Source organism: Lolium rigidum, chromosome 3 (genome assembly GCF_022539505.1).
Source record: "Lolium rigidum isolate FL_2022 chromosome 3, APGP_CSIRO_Lrig_0.1, whole genome shotgun sequence".
NCBI lineage: Eukaryota > Viridiplantae > Streptophyta > Magnoliopsida > Poales > Poaceae > Lolium > Lolium rigidum.
In genome coordinates, this window is record NC_061510.1 from 92973937 (window position 1) to 92994842 (window position 20906).

General features: G+C 47.0%; 1 protein-coding gene across 1 annotated transcript in view; it reads right to left on the bottom strand.

Annotated features, from left to right (window-relative positions):
- Positions 1-20906, bottom strand: part of LOC124701948 (polyubiquitin-like) — a 157941-nt gene that overhangs the window by 111887 nt on the left and 25148 nt on the right. Inside the window, exons 4-5 of the mRNA XM_047234051.1 lie at positions 13752-13854; positions 13534-13657 (exon numbers count right to left, since the gene is read on the bottom strand). Of these exons, the coding sequence (XP_047090007.1) occupies positions 13534-13657; positions 13752-13854 (227 nt within the window). The remainder of the gene's footprint in view (positions 1-13533; positions 13658-13751; positions 13855-20906) is intronic.

A 20906-nucleotide genomic window follows, 5' to 3' on the forward strand; every position in this document is an offset into this window, starting at 1 on the left:
TGCCATAGCCATTCCATCTTCCACCATGAGCAAGAACCATGGAAGTCCACCAACCGTTCCACACTACCAAACTCACTCCAAGAGGCAAGGTCAAAGTCGTGGATGTGAAGCCAATCCCTAATCATAGTCAAAATACGAACGGAGAGGCGGCATTTGAATAGAATATGGCCCGCTGACTCGTCATGCCAACGGCAAAGGAGGAAAATCCTCCCATCATGCCACCCGCGACTCTCAAGATGGTATGCTATCCAAACCCGGTTTTGTATGATAAGCCAAGAGAAAAGCTTGGATTTTTGGGGCGCCTAAGCCTTCCAAACGACCATCACCATGGAAGAGTTGGTGGTTCCGACGAATTGCGCCTTGTAGGCCGACGAGCAAAAGTATGCCCCGTTCGTGGCGAGCTTCCAAACAATAGAGTTCAGCACATCATCTTGGAGAGCGATTTGCGAGGTATGTTGCCAAATCAAGGTAAATTCGTGGAGGTTTTGGACCGAAAGGCCCGCAGATATGTCAAGATGGAGGATCCAAGCATCATTGTTGATTGACTTTGAGACCGTTCCAAGTTTTCCTCTTAGAGATAACATAGATGGAAGGCGCAATGCACTTGGGGCATAGGCCATCGGCCCAAGGATCATCTCAAAAGCTAGCCTTATTTCCATCACCAATGGTAACTTTGGTCGACGAACCTTGTTGCAAGGGTTCTCCATTCCAACCCAAGGGCTGAAAAATATGTCGGTGTGTATGTTATCTTTCGCAGTTATCTTTAACGGCTTTTAGGTGTCACCATAATGGTGCAATTATTTTACAACTAGTGTTCATGTATTTAAAATGACTAGGTCATAATTAAGATGACACGTGGGTAGAAGATTGACATATTCATGTATACATACCAAGTCTGGCGACATGGACGACTCATAGATGAAGACGATACACTATATATCTTTGAACATGTGTCTGTGAAGTGAGAGCAAGTAGTCTCGTGCATGGTTATGTGAGGGATTACATCAGTCACGGCATCGACGGGTCATGTTGGTAATCCATGATGGTCAACATGCTATGATTTTGGAGATCAGTGTTTTGGCTAGCTGCTTATGGTACCTTTATTTAAAACTAGCAAAAGTGCCCGTGCGTTGCATCGGGAGAGAAGAATCCCTGGACATGCCACTCGATGTCGCATTGCCCACACTAATGCTGATATTTCTAAGACCTAGATGGGAACAGCTAGAGGCCGCACGTGGGGAATCGGTGGGGTGCTTCTCCTATCCATACTGGCATTCCTGGGAGGTGACCCTCGATTAGTTTGGAGGCAGGCGTAAGGAGCCTAGTGCTGATATGGTAGCCCATGGTCAAGCCTAGAGGTGTTGCTATAGAAGACAAAGTTCCATCGATTATTGATATCGTTGTCGGTGTGGGTTTGCGGCAGGGTAGTTCTTTGTTTTTCACCGATGTTTCGATCAATGCGACAAATCTCTCTCTCTCTCTCTCTCTACAATGTTTGATACAGTCTCGGTACAACACAAATATTCAAATGATATTTCTTAACAATTCATTAGAAAGCACTTGATCAAGATTTGAAGTATACCCATGTATTATGAAGGATTTTTCTTCCAACAATGACAACAATAAATTGTGAGGTGTGTTTCAGATGTTAAGTTTTTGCAAATCTCACTTTTTATACCCCACTTACATATATTAACAATCTCGATAAATTGCAAGGTGTGTTTAAATTGGAAATTCAATGTTTCTTCAAAGAAATTATATTCAAGATTCGCAACACAAAGAAACATTTATACCCAGACCAATTGGTGAAGCAAAGCTACATAAAAACAAACATGCATATACACAATCCTGTATGCTGACATCTTATTCAGGAAAAAAATGAAATGCCAAAATCTTCAGAAAAACAGTTGACATCTTAAAAAGGATCTGCAAAGATAGGGATAAAAAGAAATAACGAACCAGCTTCCATGCTTTTTTGGTTGATGGATCCAACGTTTCTTGAAGAATCAGGCAACATCCTCTGATGGTCATTCACAGTCTAGATTCCGCTCTTCCTCCAGGGAATGGTGCGCAGGATTCTCAGAAATTCGCCCCATGTCATTGTATAGCCTCACGGCTCCACCAACACAATCTCTTGTCATCTTATTTGCTCACTAAGTACATTCCAACTTTATTGTGAGACATATACAGCAATCTCAAGCAATTCAATGGAACACATAAATATTCATAATCGAATGACTAAGAAATAAATAATTCAGAGTGGCCACTAAGAATTATCCCATCAAACTTCTGGATCATTGCAAGTGCAAAAGAAGATGTGAAAATATTGATCTAACAACAATTAGCAGTTGAGTGGTAAATACCTATTTTCAGTTGAACTGAGATAAGACACTGTCAAAAAACTTGTAGAGGGAAAAGCGACATCTCGCCTCCAGCCCCGCATCAGGCTCTACTCCGCCTATTGCAAGCCCTCATCATGTGCCTAATTCACGAGCAACAACAGCACCTGAGCGTGATACATCTTAACATTAAAACGGACTAACAACTGTTGATGCTTGAGCTGAACCAAAGAGGAGCAGATTCATCTTCCCAAGCAGTAACACCGATGATGCAAAGTTCCTATGAACTGCTACTGACTGGCTTCTCTGATATCTCGTAGATGAAGACCAGTAATCTTTTCGCATTGGCGGCATGAGCAAAAAGATCTAGCCGCACCCAGCAGGCGGACACTCGCTGATCGAGACACGATTAGAGGCTGTCATGATGCATAAATTGGTGGGGTAAATCTTGGGCTCCTGGTCTGAATTGAGAGATCTAAAGGCCTTTGACCTTTTGGATTTTGGCCCGTATTTGAAATTCTTCATGGATGAAACGGATGCAGCCGCTGCAGCCACAGGGATGGCGGAGGGGTCCGGCCGCCTGGGTCTGGAGCCGCCAAACGCGGCACTGCTCCGCCTAGTTGTCACGACGTTGTCGAAGGCGTGGCTACAGAGGGCGGCGCTTCTCGATTTGAGGCGCGGCGGCTTCGGCCAGATCCGCCGGTGGTGTGAAATCGGGAGGAGTCGTTCCGCTCCGATCCGATTTGATTAGAGATTCTTCTCGCAGTCCATGGCGAACCGCTGCCGGCGCGGCCTCCTGGAGAAGCTCAACGTTGTATCCTTAGGGGTCCGACATGCGTGCGTTGGCCCTGGCCTCGGGCGACCTTAGGGGTCCGACATGCGCGTCACCTCGATTGCGGAGGCGTGCTCTGCCTCAGGATCGATGGCTATGTTGAGCCGTGGAGCCAATCCCATTGCTCTTGAAGATTGCGGCGGCTGGGACAATCAGGCTGTGGACGGTGAGCCGGGGCGGGATCATGAGGCTACTCGATCTGGATTCCTTGCGCGATGTCGTGACTCGTGAGCATCTCTGGTTCCTCGCGGATCCAGATCCAGCAACACCGCTCCAATTTTTTTGCGATTTTCCTCTTCTCGGCGGCTTATATGTAGGCAACTGAATCGTGTATGTTTTGGGGTCTTGTTCTTTGTCTTGATCGATCGACGATCCGAGTTCTTGGTTCTGTTCCTCCCGCTGGATCCAGTCGCAGCTAAGGGAGTTTATTCTCAAAGGGGTTGGGCCTAGGGATTTTGAGGCTCTTGGTGGAAAGGAAGAAAAATAAGACCGAACCGGTATGTAGTGGCAGGTGTAGTATTATGTGGTTTGGTGGGAGGGCAAAACGGTCCAAATAAAAAGTTGGACGAAAATTTTGGCAGAAACCTTAGCTCCTTTATTATTAGACTAGCAAAAGTGCCCGTGCGTTGCACCGGGAGAAAGAAATACTGAAACCCACTCTATCTAATAATCCGTATTGACACTTCTCCTCTTTTCCACCATCGTTAATGATGTTTAGATTTTCCCTATTCATGGCCGACATAATCATACCTAATAAGATTATTGTGTAAGTCGATCACCACACCGACTTGTAATACCGCAGACCGGTAAGATGGTGGGCACCATTTTTGAGTATATGAATTCAAACGACTTTATAATTAGTACACACATAATATTTTGATAATGGTTCCAAAATTTTAGTACTAACTAAAAACATCCATACAATGTTGCCCGATAATGTAGGTAGCTCAGGACCGTAACCCTAGCCTTACTTTGGTATTTTCCCATTTTTCTCCTCCAATATATAATGAGTGGCAGAAATAGGTCTATGCATATATCCACTCATATAGTTCTTCAACATAAATTCTATTCTGTTTGTATTGATACGGGGGGACTCTTTAAGTGACACTATATATTTCACTGACGTAACACAATAATCCACACGCTTTTAAAAAAATTATATAATGTATTGACATATTATGAGTCTCAAATTTTCAGTTTTGATACACATACACTCATTTACTGAAAATTTTACACGCAACAAAATAACAGGGTCCACTCTTCTCTCCTATGCAGAAAACACAATCAAACAAAATAAATCTCTCTCTCCTCTCTGATCTCTAATGCAGTGTAGCAAGCACGAGCAAGAAATTGAATCTCACACCTTGGCTCAATCTCTAGGCCTCAAGAATAAGCATGCGGTCAAACAGCAACAACTTGTCATAATGCCCAGCACAATCTCTCTTTATCTTCTCAAATCTCGGCATACAATAGCCCAAATTCCGTCCGGCTCACTCATATCTAATCTTCCAGCTCTCTTAAAATCTGAAAAAAAACACGAATTAGTTTAATGACAGCTAATTTTCAATATGAAGCAGAAGTAAATCCGCGCATCATCAGCCAGCCAATAATCGAACATCAGAGTGATGTTTTTCTGTTGTTGTACTGAAAGAACCCAGCCAATTAAACTTCAGTCACCAACGCATCTGTTGCGGTGATGGAGACAACGAAAACATTCCTGGAAGTGCCGGGCAAGGGGCTGCGCTGGGCGTGCTCGACATGGAGGACCGGGCCGCGCCGCGCCGGGAGACCGAGATTCCCCAGATCGGGGGTGATGCGGCTCACACTCCCCTGCCGCCTGGACCACCTCTCCCCCGAGCGGGACGGCGGCGGCGTGGAGCCAGCGCCGGCGAGCAGGAACGGCGGCAGATTACGCAGGGAATCGTTGCAGGGGTGGGCGTGCTTGCGCTGCTCTCTCGCTGCCGATTTTGGTTGGGGCGGCGAAAAAAATCATGTAGAACACCACAGAATCAGACGCACGTTTTGGTCTTGTTCATAATCACGTTTTGGTTTTTCTCACCCTGCCATCGAAGGCTCGAAGCCCTTCGTCCTCAACGTCAGTTAGCACCATGGAATTGATCGGTACTCACAAGTCCGCATCTCCTTGCCCAGCGCGCCCAGCCCTGCATCATCAACCTGATAGAATTGTTCTCCTGGACGACAAACTCGTCGACGGCGGCGACGAATCGAGCACGAAAGGTCGCGGGCGACGGTGGTGAGGAACCGAGGACAGGAAGTCGCGGACGATGGCGGCTAGAGGAGGCGTTGCGTCCGTGCGGATTTATTGGAGCGATCCAGACGTAGGGTTCGTGCTCCCAAAATTGGGCCAGGCCCAGGCAGGCGAGCGACGGAGGAATCCAGCGATCGTTTTTTCAGTTTTGCGGTGGCAGCTGCCGTAATTTCCACACAAAAGTAGGGGTAATAAAAAAACGGACGAAAATTTTGGGGAGAAACCTTCCTTCCTTTATTAGTAGGTATAGACTAGGGCAAAACCCGTGCGTTGCTACGGTGTCACCTAATTTAATTTGTTATTATTTCATATGTTGTATGTGTATGGTGATCGAATTCAAAACAAAATGGAGCATTTAATTAACATGTCTATTGTACCGTGTATTAGTGAAAATCATATAACATCATTTCAAACATATTTTAGCGTGCTCCGCGCGTCAATCGAATCCAAATAGCATGTAGCCATCAACATTGTCCACCTCTTAACCTGACATGTGGTGCCAGGATGCTCTCTCTCCCTCTCTTGGCTCGCCCCTCTCGCTCCTCCAACTCTCCACTCGGATCCTCCTAGGGCAAGTCATGAAATTTTGGGGGGCCAGGGTAAAATTAAAATTGAAGGTCCTAAATGTAGTTATTAAAATGATTATTAATATTTTTAGCATAACAAAAAATTTACCAAGAAATATTTAAAGTTCGTTCAAACATGTTATGTATAAGCTATAATTTATGGATCTTAGTCTAAACTATTGATAAATATGCCTCTGTGATATTTTTTATTTGGCTCATATGTCTTAACTACCAATGACATTGCTATTTGACACGATCGCGAGAGAAGTCGTTGACCAAATTTGTGATGACACATGTTAACTGAGAGATACATTATAGTTGTGCTGATATCATTTTTAAAACCGTCGTGGGTGCACTGTTGTCTTCTTCTCGTGGCCGCAAGATGATCGGTGAATGGTAGGCATGACTCTCCAGCTCTTGGACAGGAACAGTCGTAGGCTGGAGAATTAAACTCATATCTAGAAGTGGCCTTTTGCAATTATATATATATATATTAGCTTTTCTCGAGAGGCAGCTATTCATGAATGTAGGTTGGCCGTTCACACATCGGACAGTAAACTGCAACGATTGCAGGCGCAGTCTTGCAGATGTAGTGATTCGGTATAGTGGAAAAAGAAAAACGGTAAGCCAAAGAAAAAAGCCCACCTCCCCCGCAGTTGGGCCTCCCATGTGCCCAAGTCAACCATCTGCCCTAGCGCTGGCGCAAGGGCACACTGCACGCGACAGGATTTTCCTCCCAGCGCCGCCAAGCCGATCCCTTCCTCATCTCGCTCTCTTCTCACTGCTCCGCCCTCGCTAGCTAGCAGCAACAACACCCTCCTTACGACCGTCGTGATCTCTCGGTACACAGAGGCCTGCTGCCGTTACTACTCATGATCGCCTCTCTTTGACCAGACTCGGGCCTCTATTCCCATATGAATTTGGAAGGCGGCGCATTATTCTCTGTCTCTCTACCGGCAGAGACTTGCGGCCTACCGGCCGTTCATCGTGGCGGCTGCCTATTTCGCCCCACTGGGAGAGCTCCGCTCCCTATTCATCTCACGATTGCCAGCTAATTCCTTCCATATGATTCCTGCTGTTTGCTGCTTTCTTAGGTGGCTTGTTGATTCTAGAAATTTTAGGTATATAAACCGGGGCTGTAAGGTACAATTGAGCGAGGTGGGACTATTGAACACCCATAATCCAACCGTATCTAGAGGAGGCACTTCGCGAGAACGAAATTGCATACGTTTTCGCTGATTCTAGACTGGCCCATTGAATTGACCCCGCTTGTGAGTCAACGAACGGGCCGAGGCGTTCCTCTTCTCCGGATCGGGATAAAGAGAAAGTTCTAATCGTTTTTTCTTTGTCTTATTGGTGGCATCTGCGCGCGGGTCATCGGGGTGGCCTGGGACCTGAGCGGGAGGCGCAAGAGGAAACATTATAAACTGAACCGGTACCAGGGTGGCAGGTGCAGTATTATGCGTTTTGGTGGGAGGATAAAACGGTCCAAAAAATTGTTGGACGAAAATTCTGGCAGAAACCTTAGCTCCTTTATTATTCGGCAAACTATCCGTGTTGACACTTCACCTCTTTGCCACCATCGTCGATGGTTGTCACGTGTTCTCCTATTCGTAACAAAACACGTCCCCCAAACGCTCAATCCGGCGCTGTTTAGGGGACGCGGTTGGAGATGCTCTTATCCCTTTGAAGTTGTAGATGATCAAATTTAGTGATAGTGATCCAACAGAGAGAGTAAAGCAAGGTTACTCTCATTATTCACAGACTAAAAATGGACCTGGATTTCCCTTTCCTCTTGAGGACGATGCCTTGTCCTCGTTTATCTTAGAGGCGGTGCAATTGCTCCCCTGCCGCACGCTCTGTGAAACAACAATGGGGGACCGATCGGTCGATCCTCGGTCTACATGCTTACATGTAGAAAGTCCAGTACAAACTCCTCCAAGGGTGAGGCATGTTGGATTGCTTGTGGACGTGCTTCTGTGCTTGCAGGCTTGGTCTCGCCGGATCGCCCTCATTGCCGTGCACACACACACATCTTATAGACAAAAAAAAAACAGACGCCACCTGTGGCCGTGCAGACTCGAATCCCCCTTCCCATGAACCATGATCCACGTCAATACGCTTGCGGTCTGCCACAGCTTCTGTCACGCCGCCGTTCTGTTTTCTTCGTGCCGCTTCAGCGGTTCCCCGCAGTCCAACCGTCCCTATGCTGCCGCTGAGTTCCAAGAAGGGGGTGCCGGTGACTGATCCTCCTCCGCCGATGCCGTCTCAACCGTCCCTACGATGATGCTAAGTTCGAAGATGGGACAGGAGCCGATGACTGGTCCTCCTCCCCTGACATTGAAACACATCTCGCTAACGCCTCCAACACCATGCTCATCTCCACATGCTGGGCGTACCTGTTGATCAGCGAGTTCGAGCACACCGCGTCACGACAATCCATGATGTCGAACGCGAGCCATTGAGGGCACGATCTGGAGTCCATCTTTGTGACGGTGTCGTTACCCTTGGCGAGCATGCTAGCCAAATCCAGAGGCGTTGGCGGCCGATGGGCGCCGCCGAAACCCTCTTTCCTTTTCTCTTTGTGCCTTCATGTGAAAAAGAACGGTACATGTAATCAATTTCCTAATCTTCACTTATTTTCTGCCGCTATTTTTCAAGGCGCTTCTCATACGGCAAGACATGGTTGAACCAGCAACACCAAATCGGGGAAGACGACGACTACACAGAGCTGACACTTCTCTATCGCTGCCACATATATTGCCGCGATCTGTCAACGGGTACGCATCGGTGTTTATATATACATACACATGCGAAGCGTACGAAGGCCGATCTACGATCCAGTTATTTTAGGTATGCTTTCCCGCAGGAGGGCATCAAATCATGACGGTGCCTCCGCCATGCTTTCATGGTCGTCACTTCCGATTTTACTACGGCTGCCTCGCCTATCGGGCTGATGGTGAGGCTGGCCGCTGGAGTACACAGGGTTCGTCGACTTGACCTTTGACGTACGCTCTTCTCCTGCGACGGCACAACAGCATCCCATCGACTTTATTTGTGTCTATTGTGGTCTGGCTCGATTTCTCGTTTGCAAGAAGGGCAGCCTGGTGAGTACGGCGGCGCGAGGCGGCGCGTATTGGCCTTTGACCAGAAGAGAAATCAATTAAATCCTGAGGTTTGGTTGGCCATTGGTATATGATAAAGGGGTGTCGTCTTGATCGTCTTATAAAGGAAGACCAGAGAGACCAGAACTCCTACGATCGAAAGATGCGGTTACCATCCGGATTGGAACTCTCGATCGTACGTGGGACGCGTTGCGTCGGACGAAAGCGCATACACTGTTGGACGAAAGCGCAAAGATGACGGACCAAACCAAGGAAACATTAGCTCCTTTATTATTAGGTATAGATATAGACTAGCAAAAATACCCATGGGTTGCAACGGGATATAAAAATGGCTTGTTAAATGGGCATGGTGACACCACCGGTGACGACCGCGAGACACGCGGCGATGATAATATGTGTTAGATCAGCTGCATCCATGGCAACATATTTGTATTGCGCTTAGCCACTCTTCGTGCCACTAATAGCTATCTCCCCGATAACATTTAGATCTCTAAGATTGTCACTGCTCCGATAGTGGTGGAGGGGCAGACATGCATCTTTATAAATAAAAATTTCATCAATCAACACAACCATCAAGTAAACCAGAGTGAGCTGGAACCAAAATCTCATCAAAAGCTCCATCGAAACAGTAAATCCCTAAATCTCTCAACACAAGAGAGCCATGTCGTCTCACATTGTCCTGTGTATAGATATATAAGACTATCATATCCATACTATATCTACTAAATAATGATCAATTAATGAGCATAACAATATTTCATACTGTGTCACAACAATAACTTTGAAACCGCTCAGCCCAAGAAACAAAGTTGGTGAGCATGAGCGATTTCCATGTATCTTGATTTTATCAGATCAAATCAACACTTATAGGGTAGTATGTCCAATACTTACAGAACGGGCATGAACTAAGCCATTAGCTTAACTACATGCGGTTGCGAGGCTGGTTCATGTTTACATTAGATTACAGTCGACCAAAGCTGCTCTGCATGGTAGCACGAACTTGGCAGAGGCCGCCGTTATTTCTAAAATTCCTAATCCGCCCCGCCATGTTATAGAAAGGCAACATGGATGATGCAGAGAATGATTTCCAACTTGTGCCGACGCAATCAGAGACGGGTGGGATGCGACCATGCGGGATACCTGCCGGATCGAACGCGTCGCCAGACGAAATTTAGCCTTAGCTGCCTATTTTGTGCCTTGCATGCCCGGCCATGTTCCACTTTATCTATTTTGTGCCTTGCCTGTCCAGCCATACATCAGTATGTATTGCGCGCTGACGTCCATAGATGGATAGGTTGCGCAGCTGGTGACATCCAACGTCTTGTTCAGCATGAACTCGAAGAGATCAGTTTGCGTGGACACAAATTTGACGAGATTGTGGTGCTCGACAACGCCGCCCATGAACCAGACTTCAGCCAGAGCTAGTCCTTGACCTGCGTCCATGAACGACACAACCGGTCTGTAAATAGTTTGCAGGTGCTCCGAAGCCTCCGATGGATACCTGGCCGCCATTGGGGTTTAGACTCTTGAAAGCTATTATGGTGCCATGGTTGGCAAAGCTCGAGGCGCCGAATCACATGCAGCGGTGTCCATCGTTGATCTCATGGTCCCGACGGTTTTGGCTTTCTGGCGCTCCTCCTTGATTGCCGGCGTGGCCGGCACCTTGCTGAGCACCTTGACGGTTGGCTTCGTCGGCGGTCCCTGCTAGGCTGCTGCAGAACTCCAAGATCCACGTCGTGTTCATGTCGTCCGCCCTATGGAAGCCATGCTGGGCTGCGCCCGCCGGCCGCATGACCCTGCTCGTGATCACCACGGGGAAGGATGAAGTGGTCGTGCGTGATCTGCGATGCGTCGAGAAGAGGATCCGAGGATGTCGCAGGCGATGGCGGCAACGCTGGAGGAGGGTTGAGGCGTGCGGCCGTGCAGATTTTATGGCATCGATCCAGGGCTCGACATGGATTTCGTGAGGGAATCGATTTACATACATAGTCTCCGGCCCAAGCGGGCGTACTACACACGCTGCACGCTATACGTGTGCCTTTAGGCCAACCGCTTATATGGAATCGTTCAAACGTATCTGGAACGGATCTAAGCCAACGGACGAAACAAAAAAGTGTGGACGGACCAAACGGAAGAAACCAAGGAAACGCTTCTTCCTTTATTATTAGGTATAGATATAGATATATTTTGAATGCATTTTGAAATGTCAAAAAATTCCGAAGCAATATGTCACACGAACATCTTCATAACCTATGTGCCGCCAAGTAGTTTTTCGAAAAAAACAACTTTTTATGTGGCCAGTATAAAAACCCAAAATTAGTTCTAAAATAAGGGTTTGAACAATACATTTCTATCCTTTTACACAGAACAAAAAATTGTTTTTCGCAGAAATTTACGTATGCACATAGAATGGGGATATGTACGCGTGAAATATCTTTTCAGAATTTTTTCACATTTTAAAATAGGTTTTTGAGTAAAGGGAGAATATGCTATCATGGATCAACATGTTTCTTGTACTAGTGGAATTTAAGTAGCATCATTCATTTGTTCCATAGTTTGATTTGGCATATGTCCGAAGGTCAACTATATCCGGGGCACTACTCTCAGTTACTACATTGCACGCAAAACCCTTCTCAATTCATGACAACATGAAAAAGGCGTATTTGCAAGATGCACGCGAAGAGAAAAGAAAAAAAGTATGGTAACTACACGTTGAAAATGTGTGCACATGATGGAAGTTGAGTTCTTGAATGAGAGTATTTCATAGCTCAAATTATTTGCCCAAACGGAAAAAAATGCTATATATTTATATTGCAAGGGCAGCAATACATAAGTTGCCAATCTATCAAGTAACAAGTTATCACATGATAGCATTAGTGCCAATACACTTTGCATATGGGAAAGAAAGTGATCACAACATAGGCAAAAGGGGTCTAGTTTTACATATCTTGTCCAAAAAACACTGACAGTGATGGGGGTGGGGTCTGGGCCGTGAATCGTTCAATTTCACGGTTGGACATATCAATACATTTTGAAGTTTTGAATGTGCAATTTTTTTTGTTGTGTTTGTTGATGTACACATTTATTTATGCATGCCACAACATCTATTTGTGTCACGCTCTATAGATTTTATTTAGGTGCGTAAACTTCCGTGGCATATTTCGCATACTGTCTGAATCAGAAAAAATGAATTTGCAAAGTGGAAGGTGTAGATATATTCTAGAGGTATCCATGCCATCGGCACAACTTGAAACTATTCACAATAGTAACCACGGTTCGACATCCATAAGGACATTTACAACGAGATAACTGAACCTTCAGTTTTGATAAGGCATGAGTATGGCAACAGAGAAGTTAATCATGTCACCTCCACCTCCTGTACCTGTTCTTCTTTAGCCTCAGCTGTAAATGATAGGATGGAAAAAACAGATGCATCAGAAATTAATTGAAGAAACTTTGACGCAAATCGCAACAACGGCTTATGTTTTCAATTAGTGGCACCCAAAAAATAATAAAAACAAAAATCCCGTCACTGATGTACATTAGTTACAAACGATTTGAAATAAAAACATGATCAAAAAAATCATCAAAATAGGAGCACGTCAAACACGCACCACAACACACACCAGAATAAAATAAGGGCAATTGCTAATTTCTCAGGCGCCTGAGATTTGATAAATCTCAATCCAATTTTTATCCATTGAATTTCCTTCACGATTCATGCTGACCGCTGCAAATGAATTGTATCTCAAAAAGTTGTTCCCACAATACAAAATAATTATTCATGAGGTAAAAAAAATGCTCATCCGGTAAATTTGTTTTTGTTCTTGAGGTTAAAGAATGTTCACGTGTCACAAATACTAGGGGTGACGAGAGCCGAGGTAGATTTAGTTAAATATTAATTGACTAAGCTCTAGGTGCACCCAAAAAAAAGTACAAAACAAGCATAAACAAAATCTTGACTGGATTTGTAGCTTCTTCAAATAAAAGTCAAAATGTTAAGCTTGACTAGAAAGAAGATCACACTAAGGCGAAGGACATGAGAGGATAAAGAAGTTTCACCTGGTTGCTGTGGCCACACTTCTTCTTGCGACAGTTTGTAGCTCTAAGAGGTAGGCGACCATAGCACCTGCAAGAGAAGTGTGACAAATCAAAGTTAGGATATAGCACACCCATGCACAATCAAATCCAAAATGATAAAATTGACTTATATCCTCTTAACAAACGGTACAGATGGTGCCATGTTAAAGCTGCGTGACTACGTGAAACAGATGCTAAACTGAAACGATGAAGAAATATCAGATATGATAAGGCAGTATTATCATACTTGCGGCAGATCATCTTGTCCGAGTTGTACTTTTCCGCGAGGGCTCTGAGGCTGGGCTCGTAGCACGGCCATCGCCCGCCCTGGAGGCCAAGCACGAGGTGAAGCGTGGACTCCTTGAGGACGTCGTAGTCGGCGAGGGTGCGGCCATCCTCCAGCTGCTTTCCCGCGAAGATGAGGCGCTGCTGGTCCGGCGAGATACCTACGGCCACGACACACAGCAGTCAGCAGAGGAATCCAGTAAACCTCCCGACCTCAGCAAAGACTCCATGGCCGGGCGCGCAAATGGCACGTACCTTCCTTGCCCTGGATCTTGGCCTTGACGCTGGCGATGGTGTCACTGTCCACGACTTCGAGGGTGATGGTTTCCCCCGTCGGCGTCTTGGCGAAGATCTGCATCTTGATGAACTGCGGTTGATTTTCTGCGTCTAATTTCTTCGGTCCTTTCTTTTGGGCGGTGGATTCGGTCATATATAGCCATTGGCTACCGGGCCACGCTCGGATCGGTACGTGCTTAACTCGTCCCTCAAGTTTTCTCAAAAGAAATCGCGACCGCCAAGTTACCGATCGGTACTCCCCTCGAAAAGTACTAGCTCCCGGTCTTGTCAGAATAAGCAGGGGCCGATAAGCATCGTCGTACTAGCTAAATCTCACATGGTTTTTTTTTGAAATCACCAATATATTACTAAGTCAGCAAGCCGCCTCATTAAAAACCTTCCAGTCCCCTTCGGTACCCTGGTAAGGAAAAGAGTGCGTCTGGTACTTGCTGCTTTAAGAGTTTAGTACAGTTACATCGTTCAACACATCTGACAAGACAGATGGAGGTGGATCATTATCCCAAATACAAAAAAAATTTGAATCAAAACTTAATCTAGCCTGGTTATGAGCCGTCATATTTGCTTCTCTGGGACAATGTTGGAAAGATATTCTTCCAATTCTGCGAGCAATCTGAAAACAATCTGCCAGCACTGCTGAATAGGGACTCCAAAGTTCAATAACTCCATTGCAAGCTGTGATCAATTCCATACTATCAGATTCCACCACTACAGGAGAACAGCCAATATTTTCCAGAAGTAACATGCCATTCTTCAATGCCATAGCTTCAGCAAAAGCTGGACTTAAAATGTTCATCAATGGCCAAGTCCCACCACCAATCACCTCACCATGGTCATTCCTAATAATTGCTGCCGTAGACCCTGAGCCATTAGGGAAAAAGCAAGCATCTATATTCAGTTTATAGTGGTGAGCCGGGGGTTTACTCCATGTTATCGCCTTTGGTGTAGCTCCCTGTTCTGCCAAAGAACAATTCATGGTTAGAGCTTTTATGGAAAAGGCCGAACTAAAAGGTGAGGCAATCTTCTCTCCTTTCACCCCTTCTCGACGCTGCCACCAGATATACCATGCCGCCACCGCCACTGTTTCCTTTACACTTAGCGAACCAAGGACTGGTGAAAGATTCAAATCAGCCCGGAGAATACTTTCCAAGACAACACTCCCGGACTTGTCCAGTTTTGACCAGTGAGTTATAAACTCATTCAAGCCTAAAGCTGTCCAAACTTCCTTCGCTCGGCTACAAGTGAACATCAAATGCATAATATCTTCAGCCCCCATCTTGCATATTGGGCATTGAGCTGGTACTTTAATATGGCGGTTAGCAAGAATTGCCATCCCTGGAATCAGACCATGTAAAGCTCTCCATATAAAGATCCTAACTTTAGGTGGAACTTGAAGTTTCCAAACAATTCCCCACACTGGGTTACTCGACGATGAACTCTGGCTCATATTGTTTCTAATTTTCATCCCAAACTGATGCTCCCATTCTGAATAATATGCAGATCGTACAGAAAAGCAAAAATTGCTAGTCTTGTGCCAGGCCACAAAATCCTCACCTAAATCATGGCTGATAGGAATCTGTAGTATTCTTCTCACATCAAGCGGGTTAAAATTTTCAGTGAGTAAATCTTCATCCCAAGAACCCGAAACTGGATCAATGAGATCATCAACTGTCCTCAGTAGACAGTTCCCACGGGCAGTAATAATTTTGCGAGTCACACTTCCAGGGATCCAGTGATCTCTCCATATATTTATCCTTCTACCATTACCAACTCGCCATATGTGCCCTCTCTTGAGAGTTTGTATACCACTCACTATACTCTGCCAAGTAAAAGATGATCCTTTCTTAGGTCCTGCTGCCAGCAGATTACCATCTGGATAATATTTAGCCTGAAGGATCGTAGCACAAAGACTGGTTTGTTCACCTGCCAGCCGCGGAGATCGATCAAGAAGCCGCATCGCAGCAGCGGCGACGATTAATTTCTGCCCAGAGATGGATCGAACGGGGTTCAACAGGTACACGAGACTATGCCGTCGACTAGGCAGGCATGACCGGAGCTAGATGATTGGAGTGCACAGGAAAATTAAGCACAGAGATTATTCTTATTATTATTTTATTCTATTCTCTTGAATGGTCTAGAATTATTATTACAGACGCGGACGAATTCTGAACCCATGATTTAGAGCTACTTTTCATAGTCTCTCAAGCCGTTTGCAGCTCTTCATTTTCAGATATACAGTCTGGCCAACGGCAAAAAAAAAATGCAGTAGCGGGCAGGTACTTTATGCCAGTGCTAGTAAGATAGATCATAGATACACACCTGAGAGCCGCCATTTTCCATGCTGTCTTGTCGCAAGGTGCCGAGGACTCGAATAACAAGCTGCAACGGGGAAGATGTAGCCGGCCACAATCCACATCTCTTTCCTCTTAATCGCTCCAGCCCTCAGGGAGGAGAACAGGGTACATCTTGCAACACTACGACCTTGACAGAAACCTTTCAGGTTTGAGCTGCGATTGGGTCGACCAATACACCATCAGTCCATCACCCGGGATACTAATGTATGAATAATCAGTAGCAATTTGAGGATTAACATAGTAGTTATTGAGGTAGATTGCATTGTTGTCCCCAGCTATCATCTGATACTCACCACGAGCTAAGTTTTTCTATGTTTTACACAATTGTGTGTCTGGAAGTAGTCTATAAAACATTTACAAAATGGTGACCAGGCACTCCCTGAACAATATTTGCAGTAAGTGAGAAAATTAGAAAAAAAAACACCACAATGCACGACATTTTTTTTCTTTTGAGAAATCAACGGGGCCGATCGCCCACCTGAACTCACATTTCATAAAAAAACTGAGGATACATGATGCGACCACTAGTAGGAAAACCATTATAGGTGGAAACCACCTCTGTGGCGCACCAAATGGCTCATGCGCCACAAAAATATTTCTGTGGCGCAGCACCAAAATGCGCCATAAAAAATTTAATGTTTTTGTGGCGCACGTGCAAGCATATGCGCCACAGAAGATGGAGATTCTGTGGCGCACGGTGGGTAGTGCGCCACAGAAAGTTCGTGGGACCCACGCTGGGTCCACCACTGCACATGGCCGAAGGAAATTCTGTGGCGCATGGTCCAGCGTGCGCCACAGAAAGTTAAGTTTCTGTGGCGCACGTTGGTCCATGCGCCACAGAATTTCCTGCGGGGACCACCCCCGGCTCACGCCACCATGATTCTGTGGCGCATGAGCTCATATGCGCCACAGAAGTTCATGTTTCTGTGGCGCATATCAGCATATGCGCCACGAAAGTGAATAGTAGATCTCACTTTTGGAGACAGCTTTCCCCCTCTTTTCTTCCACCCACCACCCTTTCCATTCTTGTCTTCTCCAACCAGCTCGTGTTGCTCCTCTCTCCCACTCCATTTTGGTCATACTTTTCTCCATTGTTGATAGCTCTAAGCCTATTTTGTGGGCATATTTGTGAGGGGAAGCCACTCCAACTTGTAGAGGGGTACTAAAAACCACAATTCTCTTTCCCTCCTCCTCCACTTTCCCTCTTGCATGGTCCATTGTTTTGTCTCCACCACCGCATCCTCTTGCTCCACCATGATCTTGGTAGATTTGTGAGAGGTTGAGTACTATTGGATGCATGTTTTGTGTGTATGGATGTTTTGTAGGTGAAGATTATTATCGCGCTCCCGGACGGTTTGCGGTGGCGAGACGATGATGTTTATATGTGTTGAGCTTTGTGTTGTGGTTGAATGTTTGCTTGCGAAGAAGCTTATTTGTGTTGTTGGTTTGTGCCGGCGTGTGGTGCATGGATGTTTGCCGAAATGTTGATTCATTTCCATTTCGGCAAATTCTTGCACTAGCCATATGTCCCACTTTTAGGATAGGTCATGTCGAAATTTTCCGGCGATCATGCATGCATGTGTGTTTGTGCATGGTGTGTGTGGTTCTAATTAACTCTCTTTTGCTCTATATATGTATGATGCGAGTCAACCATGGTCGTCCATATGAGGGAAGGACAAGTGGTTAGATACAAGGTGAACGCGAAGGCCGACATGGTTAGGAACAACATGACCCTGATAAGATGTCCGTGTCGAAAATGCGGACTCCGGCAGTGGATCGACCCTGATAAGATGTCCGTGCCGAAAATGCGGACTCCGGCAGTGGATCGACCCTGATTCTGGACAACTGGAGGAACACCTGCTCAGGCGCGGTTTCATGCTCGGCTTCAACGAGGAGCCGGCGGCAAATGTTGGTCATGAAGAAGAGGCCGACATCGGGCGAGAAGACGAAGAGTCTCCCGAACATGGTGTTCATCATGAGGAAGGAGAGGCCGATGAAGGAGATGATGATGCCGGAGGAGATGGTGGTGGAGATGCCGAGAGCAAGCGGACGCCGCTAACGTCGGCCCCTGCGGGACCCTCATGTTCAAGAGCTTCTCCTGAAGGACACGGGCAACGCCAAACCCGAAGCCAAGCCGGCGCAAATGGAGGTAGACGGGATGACTCCATTGTATCCAGGGTGCCGGCCCGAGGATACACGCTTGAGTGTAACGCTCGAGTGTCCGGAGATGAAGGCGGAACACAAATGGACCGACGACGGCTTCAGCGATAACATGAAATCCTGGCATGCTCGTCTTCCCAAGGACAACACATTGCCGACAAGTATCGACGAGGCCAAGAAAGTAGTTTGCCCACTCGACCTACCGCACGTAAAGTACCACGCATGCATCAATGATTGTGCACTTTTTCGGAATGAGTACAAGGATAGAACCACATGTCCGGTGTGCGGCCAAGGACGGTACAAGAGAGGGAACAAGAAAGTTCCTCTGAAAGTTGTCTGGTACTTTCCTATCACTCCCCGTCTCGCAGCGGTATTTCGTAGATCCTAAGGAAGCAAAGCTCATGCAATGGCACGCGGAAAGGGAGAAGCCCGCAGATGATCCGGAGAAGGGCAAGATCCTGACACACCCTGCAGACGCTAGCCAGTGGAATGCGTTGGACATTGAGTTTGCAGATGAGTTCGGGAGCGAACCGAGGAACATTCGTCTGGGCATGAGCACCGACGGACTCAATCCCTTTGGAAACCGAGTAGCACGCATAGCACCTGGCCCGTGTTTGTATGGCCATACAACCTCCCCCCCTGGCTGTGCACAAAGCAGCGGTACGTACACATGAGTATTCTTATTCAGGGGCCAAAACAACCGGGCGTGGACATGCATCTGTATCTCGGTCTGTTGAAAGAGGAGTTAGCCACGCTGTGGCGTACGCCGGCCCGTACTTGGGACGCGTACAAAAGAGATTATTTCCCTCTCGTAGCCGCATTGCTAACGACGGTGCGGGACTATCCTGGTTACGCATATGTATCGTGCCGGGTGAACCACGGATTCAAGGCATGTGTCAAGTGCATGGATAAGACCCCGCATCCGCAGCTGCCGAAGCCTCCCGGGTCTTGTAAACCGTGTTCCAAGGGACTCGAATGTGGCTTCGCTTCGATCACCCGTGGAGAAAACGCAAGGATCCGTTCAACGGCGAAGAGGAGCTCGGAAGAGCCCCACGACCGAGGAGCGGCGAAGAAATATCCGAGCTTTTGGAAAATTGGGAAGAGTGCCCCGCGCCGGGAAAGAAGCGACCGCGGGAATCGCCGCTGCCGGGAGTATGGAAAGCGAGGTCTGTTTTCCGGGACCTCGCCGTATCGGAAGGTCCTCCACACGCCCCATAGCCTCGATGTCATGCACATCACGAAAACGTTACCGAGAGCCTACTTGGCACTCGATGAACATGCCGGAGAGGACCAAGGATGGCCCGAAAGCAAGAACCGACCTGAAATTGCTTGGCCTCAAGAAAGAACTTCGAGTACCCCACCGATAGTGATGATGATGATGATGATGAACAGACGGAAACGACTCGGGGTCACCACAAAAGGGCTAAGAAGAATGAGGTGGTGGTGCTTAAACCTGCCCGCTTCACTCCGAGCGAGGAGGAGCTCGAGAGGTTTTTCGAGTGCCTCCTAGGAGTAAAAGTTCCTCACGGTTACTCGGGGAAGATAAGCGGATATCTCGGACGTAGCGAAGAAGAGGTTTAGCGGGATGAAGTCTCACGACCGTCACGTGCCGATGACACGGATACTTCCCGTTGCGATGCGAGGGATAATGGACGACCACGTCCGCGAGACGTTGTTTGGCCTCCGCAACTTCTTCGACGTCATCTCTAGGAAGTCCATCGGCGTTAAGCAGCTCAACGAGGCTACAAGAAGAGATCGTCGAGATACTATGCGAGCTCGAGATTTACTTCCCGCCGGCGTTCTTCGACATCATGGTGCATCCGCTTGTCCATGTAGTGGATGACATCATCCACCTCGGGCCGACATTCCTGCACAACATGATGCCATTCGAAAGGTTGAACGGTGTCATCAAAGGATTCGTTCGCAACAGGGCCCGTCCGAGATGGAAGCATAGCCAAGGGCTTTCTCACCTACGAGTGCATCTCCTTCGCGCGAACTACCTAAGCACCGAGAACGAGGATGTCGGTCTGCCCACCGGGAAGCACGTCGGCAGGCTAGCGGGGTTTGGTCACCGCGAGGGCTACCGCGCAATGCATGTCGGCATCGCTGGTCGACACGCCGACTTTGACAGGGCACACCGAGTCGCGCTACAACACATAGAATTGGTCAGCCCTTGGGTGGATAAGCACAAAAGCTTAATCGAGCAGAAGTTCATCGACCTAGGACGGCCGAGGAAAACAGGGGACGTTACGAAAGAGCACAACTCCACCTTCACGGGGTGGTTCAAGAAAAGGCTACCGGAAAGTCCCGCACCGATGCCTTCTACCGAAGAGCAGAAACTCATATTCTCCCTGTCACGGGGACCCGGGCACAACGTAAGGACCTATCGGTCGTACGACATCAACGGCTATAGATTCTACACCGAGGAAAAGGACAAGAATAGCGAATATCAAAACTCGGGAGTAACTATGCTATCCTACACCGATGACAAGACCGATGTCAAGGAAAGATTCTACGGAAGGATCGAGGAGATTTGGGAACTCGACTACGTTGGAGTGACGATGCCGATGTTCCGTGTGAGATGGGCCAAGAGCGTCGAAAA